Source organism: Erpetoichthys calabaricus, chromosome 2 (assembly GCF_900747795.2).
Source record: "Erpetoichthys calabaricus chromosome 2, fErpCal1.3, whole genome shotgun sequence".
Taxonomy (NCBI): Eukaryota; Metazoa; Chordata; class Cladistia; order Polypteriformes; family Polypteridae; genus Erpetoichthys; species Erpetoichthys calabaricus.
This window is the reverse complement of record NC_041395.2, coordinates 264,934,558-264,946,046: the sequence shown is the minus strand read 5'-3', so window position 1 is coordinate 264,946,046 and position 11,489 is coordinate 264,934,558. Positions and strand designations below refer to the sequence as shown.

Sequence of the window (11,489 nt, the reverse complement as noted above, 5' to 3'; positions counted from 1 at the left end):
CGAGAAATTCTCCTATAGCATTAAACTAATATAATGGGAATAATCCATTAAGGATTAATTATTTTTATAAAATAAACAACAATCCTTGAGACACTTTTTCCAAACAATTCTTTCCCACCTTTTCCCGATATGACTTCTTTCTCCACTCTCCATCGAAAGCCAATCTGACATAAAGAAAATACAGTTTATGTATCGTATATTTGAAATTTTTACACATATAATACAAGAAATTACTTATCTGAAGAAAAAAAGCATATTGAGATTAATTTGTCATAGAATTACCATCAATATGGTATATTTCAAGTCTTTCAAGTTCATTCCTCTTGCAAACGAATTATAAGTAATAAAGAATGGTTTAAAATACAAAAAAGAACTCAATTGAGCTATCTAAGTATCGAAAACAGAACATTACAGTGGAAATGACAACCTAGGAAAATGATCTAAAAACTCAGTTAAAAATTACTATGGAAATATCAGTTTTAAATTAAATGAACAATTCCTCAGGTTTGTTTTGACCAAAGACATATAAGGAACATTAGTAAAATTAAACTAGTGTGTAAAATTATTTTATCATTCAGGAAATATTTAAAAGATTATTACTGTTAAAACAAATACAGATAGTGTTATTTATTTGTCCCCTTATTTATTTTCAAATGCATGTAATCAAATGCTGTATTTTCAAATATTATTTTGTATAAAGTTGTTGATCTTTCAAATCAACCTTGTTGGTATGAAAATGTATTGTTTCTGTATGGTAAATCTTTACTATTACTTAAATAAATCACCTCAATTCAACTTCAGTTTTGTGAAACATTTGGAACAATTAACTCATTGTATGTCATATAACCTAGCAACATAAAAATAACCTTCAAGAATTATTGAAATTAACCACTTGATTTTGAACAATTTGACAGTAAAATTATGTATGTTAGCACTTTCACCATACACAATTAAGAAGACACACTGTGACTCTATAACTTATTCTAGTAGAAAATTGAGCAGTGTACAGACTAAAGTGTTTCACCATACACATTTTAAAGAGAAGGAAATTGTTTCAGGTAAACAGATTGTGTTTTTATTGCTAAGATATTGGTTTGATTTGATTACTCATCTTCATGCATAATTAAAAGCAAAATGTAACATACTCAAGATGTTCTATACCTCAAGCATCCAGCAACTGTTATTCGTGTCTGAGGAAATGTGGAAGTCATCAAGTCTTGTACTGTGTAGCCTATAATAACACTATGGGCACATTGATTATGTGGGTCAGGCACTGTCATTCTACCCTCTCAAGCAACAGAAAAAATAATAAGTGTGCAAAGAAACTTCTTCATGCTTCTACTGTCCCAGTTGCAAAATAGGACTGTGCATTGGTGCATCAGTACAGCAGTGGACACTAGATTATATACAGTATACAGTATATCTATATATATATAAATATATCTATATATATATATATATATATATATATATATATATATATATATATATATATATATATATATATATACTGTATTAATGTTGATGCTTTTATATGTACATGTTTAGGATTCCCGTAATAAAATTTTTGTTGTTGAACAAAATTCATTGTTTTTGACTTTCCTGGTGATAAACATAATGCAAAACAGGCTAACATTGTCATGATCCTGTTGGATATGAAATACTATTTGTGCCCAAATAAATTAAAATATGGCAGTTATGAAATAATCACATAAAAAGTACAATTATACATAAATAAATTATTTGATAATTATGTTCTTTATTTGTTAAATGAACCTCCAATTAAGTTTACATCAGTTGCTGATGCATTGGCTTGTGTCCCTTTTCAAATGTCACGATTCCTAGTTACATCAGTTCTCTGTTCTTTAGGTACTAGGGGGCTCCGCCCCCTGCTCGCTTTGCTCGCCAACCCCTGGTGTTGGGAATGACAAAGAGCGTGATGTATGAATGAGATATAGAATAGTGTGACGGTGTAGATGATGCAAATAGAAAGCAAACAATAAAGTGTGTGGCACAGTGTAAAGGTTTATTTGAAAATTTCTTTGTACACGCCGTTTAAGTGTAAAAGGTAATTCCAGCTCAGAACTTGTAAGGTCATTTAAGATGGTTATTGTTGTGATCAGAGTCAAGTTTGTCAGAGCTTAGAAAGAGTTGTGTCTTTCCAGGAAGTAATGGAATGACTTGGGTATTTATGTTTTCCACATTAATATTTCTTGGACATAATATAGTGCGTTGTGTTAAAAGGGGCATTTGGTCTAATGAGATTGCTGTTCCAAATCTCTCTGTAACTAAGTCGTCGCAGATAAATGTTTGAGGAATTGTAATAATATGTGGCTGAAGTCCATCTGTATTGGTGAGTGTACCATCTCTCAGTTGTAATAAGCAATTGTTATGATCTGGTTCTGGACATCGTATCTTTTTTTACTAACTGTATCTTTTGAAAGCAATGCCAATTGTTTGCGTATTTTAAGGTGCACTGAACAATAGCTGAGTGCATGGCATCTGGAAGAATAGCTAATCACTGTCTAAAATCTCCTCATAAAAGTACCTTTCCTCCAAATCGAATATTATTATTCATAAACGTTTGTTCATGCCATTGAACATTCATCAATAAACAACATTTTTTCAAGACGGATGTCACGTGCAGTGCCACCGTTAATGTTCATAGTGGATTCCGATTTGTAGGATCTAATGTAGTTGATAAAGATTTCACTTTCAGGTACATCGTCAGTTATAAGCTTCTGTAGATATTCAGTATATGAATGAAAAGAAGGCAGTCTAATTTGACCCTTTTGACAACAACGTGTAAATGTATAACTTGTATTGCCAGTTGTTTCTTCAGGGAAGTGAACTGAATGACAATGATTGCAAATGACATTCATTAATCCGAATGAATTTTCCTGGTGTATGCTTTGCTTGTGCCGTTTGAGAGGCGCGTTGTTGCATGTGTAGTATTTAGGACGTGTTGTTTTGGAGCTGTAATCGATTTGCCTGTTGTAGCCTTCGGTGCCATTAACGTATGTCTGAGACGGGAGGTGTTTCGTTTTGAATCCGTGCCTGTTGCGATGCAGCACTTTGATTGATAGTTTGCGTCATGTGGATCTAGGATATAGATTTGTGCATATTAAATTATTATTATTAAATTAAAGTTCATAAAGTTTTTACTTTTAGGTACATCGTTAGTTAGAAGCTTTAGTTGAGCTTTGCGTTTTTGGAGTCGAGTCATTTTTTCTTTTAGAAATATAAGGAGTATTGCACTCACTGTTAATATGGAGCCTTTTCTGCGGTTGAACGGTTAATAGTGCCTTATTGTAATGAGATCCACCTATGCTGCATAGCCGTCTATTTTGTTGTTTCTTTCGTGTTCGTGTGTTTGTTCCTGTTATCCTTTCCTTTTCGTTTTGTACCCGTGACCGTGTATTCATGACTTGTTTCTTTCTCAGCATGCGAAATATGGATAAGTAATAAGGAGGATCGCAGTCACTGTTAATATGTTTCCTTTTCTGCAGTTGAACGGTTAATAGTGCTTTATTGTAAGGAGATCCACCAATGCTGACACCTATGCTGTCTAGTGTGAAGGTGTCGATGTTCACTTTAGAATATGTGGCTTTGGGTGTCACTTCTTATGGATGTGTGTGTGTGTGTGTGGGGGGGGTGGGTGAGGATTGTTGTCGCGCGAGCGTCTTCTTTCTTTTTGTGTTCCTGTGTCTTGTTGAATCCCCCTGTTTGTGTGTGTCCCGTCCCTTGCTTGTAGGGTCTGTGGGGTGGTTTTGTGTTCTTTTTTTTTGTGTTCCACGGGCTTGTTGAATCCCCCTCTTGGTGTGTGTCCCGTCCGGCGCCTGTAGGGGGGGGGGGGGTGCCTTGCTGTTGTGTGCGAGCCTCTTTTTTTTTTTTTGGGTCTAGTTTCGTGTGCAATGTGTTTCGTGCTTTGCCTGCGTTTCCTCATTTCTCCATTTTTCCTGTGCTCACTCCTTTTTTCTGTGGTCTTGTCCGCCTCTCTCGCCCTCTTTTGTCCGCCTTTCTCGGCTCCTCAGCCGACTCTCGCGGACTCTTTTTGCGCCTGCGCAGTACGTCTTTTTGCAGCTACGGCCCATTGCCGGATGTGCCTGCATCCGTCATCCGGTTTAGCATTCTCGGTTAGTAATATGGATATTAATCAGGTCTAGACTTCTAGATAACTCTTTTTTTTTAATTTTATCTTTTTTATACTTTCTGTGTTTGGTTTTTGAATTTCTAAAAACAGTAAACATTAAAAAGAGAACAAGTATTTGCATTGTGTTGCTTTTGACTATACCAAACAAAGCATTTTAAAACTGAAGATGAGTTTTATGTTTTATTATATACAGAAATATAAGCCTAGCTACTAGAAACAGCAATAACTATAGTAATGATAAGGTATAAGATGTTTATATATATTTACAAAATAGATGTTTTTTGCTGTGTGTTTTCCACAAGATCTAAAATTTTAATATCATGACATGGGATTGTTACATAGCTCTTAGTATTTAAAGAAAATCTCTTTAATAAAAGATAAAAAATATGCCATTTAATTGAACAGCCAATAATAATAATAAACATTTTTGTGCAAAAAAGAAAACATATTTACATTTAAAAATAAAAACCAAAAAGTGGTAACTGTTTATTCTCACCACCCTGCGCAACTAAATTAGAAGTTGTGCAGAGAAGAGTAAGAATGGGAATTCTTTGGAAAAAAATGCATGCCCTCTTCCTCAAAATTCATGTAAAATACACCAAGGTATATAACATATTTTTTCAGCTGAAACAGTGAATAACACATTTAAAGACTGTTTAAAAGCAGAGGCACTGGAATGCTCAAGGTTGAAAGTGCATTTTGAACCTTTGAGTCTCTTACTGATATTGAGCAAATGAGGGCTTGCATATTTCAGTAGGCATCTTTCTAAAAGTACACATTACATGTTAATCACTTTGGGGGAGTCTTCTCCATAAACTGTATTGATTTGCTGTTTGTTTTCATTCAATATTAAACAACTTCTCTTGATTTCCCATGAAACTGAATGTCAATTCAAATTTCAAGCATACCTTGTTTTCCTTATATCTGCTAAGATCAGCAATGCAGTATTCTTTAAATAACTTATCATAGTATTTCTTTGCAAGCTGTTTCTCCCTGTCGTACAATAAAGAGATAAATGTTGTTACAGAATGTAACTTTTACACAATATTAAGATAATCTGAAATGATAAACAAACACACACACACACACATACATATATACATACATATATATATATATATATAAAATGTATTTACCTAAAAGTGCAAACTGAATATGTAAAAAGTTTTTTGTTATCTTAAAATATAATAGTGAATACAACAAAGCTTAAGCTTCCACAAAAATTTTAAAACATTACATTATTATTTCAAACTCACAATGTGATAATTAAATCATATTGTTACTCATAAACATAAATACATATATTTTCTCTTGATAAAATCTTATATCATTAATACTCTGAAGGCAAACCGTGGCTAGTTAAATATAGATAATAAGAAAAAAATCCCGAAATAAGGAATATGATGTGCCAGTAAGCTATTTAGATAAAAGTATCATATCATGTAACATATTTAAAAGTGTCAGAATTCTAATTAATTCTGTGGGGCAATTTGCAGAAGAATGCAGAGTCTATGTAAATGCTATGCATGGTGCAAAAAAAAAAAAACCACAATGCAGATAGGGGTGGGGCATTGGGAAGCATAGCATTGTATTGCATCCATAATTCTACCAGCATTAAGTGAGTCCATATCAGCATTATGCATGTCACTGGAGCTTGACAAGAAGATCTGTAGGTCAGTGACCTTGGTATATATTGCAAAAAGTAATGCTACTTGTGGACAGATTATTTCACTTTAGACAAGGAATATGCAAAGTGTTCATAACCTCCCTCCACTTCTAGAATTTCAATCTGAAGTGCATAGCATCTAAAGCCTGGTTTGAAACAAGATGATGTAATTTATGCAGTGCGGATGCATATTCATATGGGAAACCTCCCATAAATGTTACATATAATATCAATATTAAATGTTACATATAAGTACTAGCAAAAAACAGTAATATAACATTAGAATGAAATTTACAGTTATGCATAAACAAGACCAAGTAGAATATGTTTTGGATTTTGACCTTTATCTTCTGCAGAGTAAGACTGCATAATATTTAAAATGTTAAAACAGATTGAAAATATGGAAATTTAGTCTAAAATGGAGTATTGCTTAAATGTCATTGGAACATTTTTAGAGCAATGTAATCTGTCACTCCCTTATAATGCAACCAAGCAGTTTTTCATTTCTGCCAAACGATACATGAAGAATCAAAGATGAACATTCTAAATCAGCTGTAAAATATGGTATTTTTAAATACCAATTTGGGGAAATTATAAACGGCGTTAGCAATCAAATGCTAATGTGCCTTTACTCGTGTACTGCTTTAAACTCAAGGCTATTAGAACTTTGATCCCACAATGCCCCTGAAGTGCAAGCATACATACTTAAAAGTAGGTGGCTGCCAAAATTAACAGGCTTCAGTAATTTCAGTGTTTTCCTTTATGAGAAAAGCATGCAAATACTAGAATACACCATCTGAATTTTTCACAATATTGAATCAAAGGAAATGAATACTGAAGTCTGTTTGCATTTCTAATGTTTTCTTCTAACATACTGAAATCAATAATTCAACAGCAAAACAGCAATTATAGTTCTTATAGTTCTAATTTAATTGAGCTACTGAAATTTCAGCACAAACATTTCTCATAAGGGCAATACTCAAACTACAAATCCTAATATGTAGCTGTAATGAAACCAACAAGAACAAACTAAACTAGGCATTAAAATTGTTATTTATCAAAGAAGTAAAAAAAAAAAAACAGGAAAACAAAAAGTGGAAACTTCTACAAGTTTCAGTAATAATTACCATACGATTCTTCCTTAACAGTCCTCTCTCTTTAGTCACCAATAAAGCATCCTAGGCAACACACATTCTCAAAACCAGTGAAAAATAAAATACTAATCAAAAACAATCATCTACTAGATGACTGAAAAGAATTAAATATCATTATTTTCTAACTGCATATATTTTTTAAATAATTTCCACACTTATTCAATGTCATAGCTTCTTTAACCTAACCTTGTGACACATTTTGTTCCTCTGAAAGTTTATATTTTATTATTATTATTATTATATTTGAATAGGCAGAAATTCATTTCAGCATAAATAAGTTTTTACATACCTTCCTGGTGCACTACTGTAATCAAAAGCTTACCTAAACCCAGCCTCCACAACAAGTAGAGAAGGAGAAAATATTCTACACCTCAAAATATAACTAAGATATACAGTACATGTCTGAGCCACAATATTTTTTTATTGTTTCTTAATCTTCAAATGAAATACTACAATCTAGCAGAAACTTGCAAAGAAGCAAGGAAAAATTCTATACTACTAAATAGAGGCTGAATATTATTTATCTGTATTGTATCAGGGCGGCACGGTGGCGCAGTGGGTAGCGCTGCTGCCTCGCAGTTAGGCGACCTGGGGACCCGGGTTCGCTTCCCGGGTCCTCCCTGCGTGGAGTTTGCATGTTCTCCCCGTGTCTGCGTGGGTTTCCTCCGGGCGCTCCGGTTTCCTCCCACAGTCCAAAGACATGCAGGTTAGGTGGATTGGCGATTCTAAATTGGCCCTAGTGTGTGCTTGGTGTGTGGGTGTGTTTGTGTGTGTCCTGCGGTGGGTTGGCACCCTGCCCGGGATTGGTTCCTGCCTTGTGCCCTGTGTTGGCTGGGATTGGCTCCAGCAGACCCCCGTGACCCTGTGTTCGGATTCAGCGGGTTGGAAAATGGATGGATGGATGGATGTATTGTATCACACTGCAGCTTATCTTTACCATGTCAGATCTTCTTCATCTTCTTCCTGCCACAAGAATCTATGATGTTCTCTGATGACATCTAGATCAGTTTTATCATTAGTTCTAAAAAGAAAAGCGGCACACTTAAATACTGAAAAACAAACTCATTAAAAATAAATACAGTTAGGTGTACTTTATTTAAATTTTATTAAAAACTATATTTTTGCTTCAAAATTTACAAAAATTTGAGGTCTGTGTCTACACAATCTCTGATTATTTTTCATCCATCTCAGGGCATGATTTTGTCTTGCACCCAAGGCTGCTGGGACAGAATATCCAATAGATGATATAATATATTAGAAGTTAAAGCAGTACTGTATCATTATATACCAACAAAAGAAAAAAAATTATTAATTAATTGCCACAATAGTTAATATTAAATACTTTGAAAAAAAGGAAATCTGATTCATGTATTTAATTATAAAAGGGAATGAAGTTAGAAAATCTAGTCTACTTTTTTCATACTCAAACTGAGAAACATTTATTTAACTTTATTAGAGAGATAAGAAAAAAGTCAATTTCCCACTGTATGTAATAATGAAGCCTGTATGTCATTAAAAGCATCAATGAGTGACAGAAGAAATAAATGATCATTCAAAATGTGAAAAAACAATCATGACAAGATAGAAAAAAATTGTAGTAAAAAAAGAAAAGGAGGACTAATTGAATAAACTTACGTGCAGCGTTTGAAGTCTTCTTCTTTACCTCCATAAAATAAAATGTAATCCCTTACAAATTGCTTGTGTCTGTCATACTTAAAAGGAGTTAAGGGCACATACTATAATTTCTTTATTTCAAAAAATGTTTTAGTTAGATATATTTTCATTGGAAACTCACATTGTTTATTTAAATTGGTGATATTAGGTATCATTGGCAATTAACCTTCTCTTATTAACATTACTCTAAATATAAATCCTTAGGTTAACGCTATTCTAAGAAATGGTAGATTTTTAAATCCTAAAAACCTGCAATCAAAAGATGAGAACACACTATAAGCTGGTTGTGCTACCTGATTTAAATCACCCTGTGAAAGGTTCTCACAAATGAGCTCCTATATAAAATAATAACTGACTGACTAAGCAATAGACGACAGCAGTTTAAATTCAACCTTTTCCACCATAGCAGCTTTCTGTGACAATATTTAAGGTGAAAAGCACTATACATTTTCTTCTCACTTAAAAACATGCTATTGTTGCTTTTATCATTTGCCACTATACTGATATATACTGTGTACTTTTTAGCTTTTCTTAAACTGTAGGATGATAAAATTGCAGAATAATCAATAAACATGCCCCACTTTTCACATAAAATATTATTACATTTCAATACTGCACTTTCATTTTCTTTACCCAACATGGTTAGTTATTCAAAACCTTTCAGTTTTCTGCAAAGAAAGTTATTAGAATTGTCTCTGTCAATTAAGAATGTTTTAGGCCTTGAGCATACCTGTGCTAAAATAATAATGAGCCATCTTACTAAAGTTCTACCCAATACTGCACAGCCAACTCTGCCAAATACCACACATTTAACAGAGCTAAAATGCTTCAAATATCTATTGTTATTTTAAGGTGTGTTTGCATATAATGTGAAAAGTACCTACTGCTTTTATGAAGTCTGTTTACATGAAACAACTGAGCACCCAGTGGTCCAATTCTGTTGAAATTTGGCATGCTTGTTCTTCAAAGAAATTTGTTGGGAAGTTCAATTTTCATTGAGAAATGTTGAATACAACGTGCAGCCCTAATTTCTGAAATTTCAACATTTTCCCAATTACACATATTGGCAAATCTTAAAATAGAGAAACATTTCACACCTTCATTTACAGATTAGTTCACCGTTTCAATTTAACCTTAAGAGAAGTCATTTCAACTTGTATGATTTGTATATTTTCCTCTCATCTGACAGCCACACCCAACAGCAAAAGAGATCTCCAACCAATGACCCTCCAAAACCCAACAACAATCAATAGGACATTAATCAGTGCCATTTTTACATCACCTGAAAAGGAATCGGTTATCTATGAAAGCTACTAAGCAAGCACTAGCTTGTCTGGGTTATGTTTTAAAACACATGACATTGTGAAGTACCATTAAGAAGAAATATTTAATATTAACTACTAATACATTTAATTGCATTCTACAGTATTATTGCTGTTATTTTTAATATGACTTTAATATGACTCTGTTACAAAAACAATTAATAAACAAAAATGTGATAACTGACTGACTGAATGATTTTTTTTTCCTTCCTCCTACATTGTCTGTCTTAAGGAACATATTTTTAATGAGACATGTTCAGATGTATTTGTTTGTCGAATGTTTATTAAGTTAACCTCAACAAACTGATCTTTGTTTAATTTAAAAGCTCCTTATAGCGTACCGTACCTGAAATGAATACAGGTCAGTTTAAAAAAAAATGTAATTAGGAGAACTAAGTCCACTCAATCTTTCAAACCATGTTGCATATAGTTTGATTTACATTCCACAACATAATAAGTGTAACAGTAATTTTTTTAAAAATTCAACACAATTTCTAATGAGGAAAAAAGGTACTTAGGCATTTATGTTGCTGATTTGGGCTTTAGAAAAACTGAAACACTGACTTCATACAGCAGTTTCATAGATTACTGAGCTACACTGCCTCACACTCTAGGCTTATTTACAAAACAGAGAGTAACAACTGAAAATTGAAAAACTTCCACACTTGAGAACATTTTGGAGGAAAGAAAATCTGCAAATTCCTGTAAGTGAACCTCAACTTGAATCAATAAATGCTATATGCATATTGTTTCCAAAAGTAAATGTTTTTATGGTTTGTTTTTTCATCCTTCACAGCAGCCAAATTGTTTATTGTAATCTTCATTCTGACATACCAAATGCTTGACTTTTTAAAGGAGGCAGCATCTGAATGTATTTTGTGTCCAAAAAATTTTAAAACAGTATTTTCTAAGTGCTAAACCCAACCACAGGGGATGCACAAACCAGTGTCTTTCTTTGTGCCGGTCCCAAACCCAGAAAAGTAGGAAGGATTACCTCAGGTATCTGGTGTAAAATTTTGCCAGATCAATATGCGGACAACAATACAGATTTCCATACCGGATCGATCAAGGCCTGGGTTAAAAATGGCCGCCACCAGTACTGATAGCCAACAGGGTGCTGGCGGAAATTGGGCGATTGTTGGCCGAAGAAGAAGAACAGGGGGGAAACATGTCAGGAGGCAGGAGGAGAGGAGGAAGTTAAAGAGAGTAGAACAGAGGGTAGGAACTTTGAATGTTGACAGTATGACTGGTAAGGGGAGAGAGCTAGCTTATATGCTGGAGAAAAGGAAAGTTGATATATTGTGCATGCAAGAGACCAGATGGAAGTGGAGTAAGGCCAAGTAGAGTTGAGGTGGATTCAAATTGTTCTATCATGGTGTGGATGGGAGGAGAAATGGGGTAGGGGTTATTCTGTAGGAACAGTATGTCAAGAGTGTTTTGGAGGTGAAAAAAGTGTCAGACCGAGTGATGATTATTAAGAAGCTGGAAATTGAAGGTATGATGATGAATGTTATTAGTGC

The 11,489-nt window shown here is 33.7% G+C and overlaps 1 protein-coding gene across 1 annotated transcript in view; it reads right to left on the bottom strand.

Annotated features, from left to right (window-relative positions):
* fra10ac1 (FRA10A associated CGG repeat 1) overlaps positions 1-11,489 on the bottom strand; it is a 78,351-nt gene that overhangs the window by 34,876 nt on the left and 31,986 nt on the right. Inside the window, exons 5-8 of the mRNA XM_028795476.2 lie at positions 8,609-8,685; positions 7,911-7,994; positions 5,062-5,146; positions 119-164 (exon numbers count right to left, since the gene is read on the bottom strand). Coding sequence (XP_028651309.1) covers positions 119-164; positions 5,062-5,146; positions 7,911-7,994; positions 8,609-8,685 — 292 coding nt within the window. The remainder of the gene's footprint in view (positions 1-118; positions 165-5,061; positions 5,147-7,910; positions 7,995-8,608; positions 8,686-11,489) is intronic.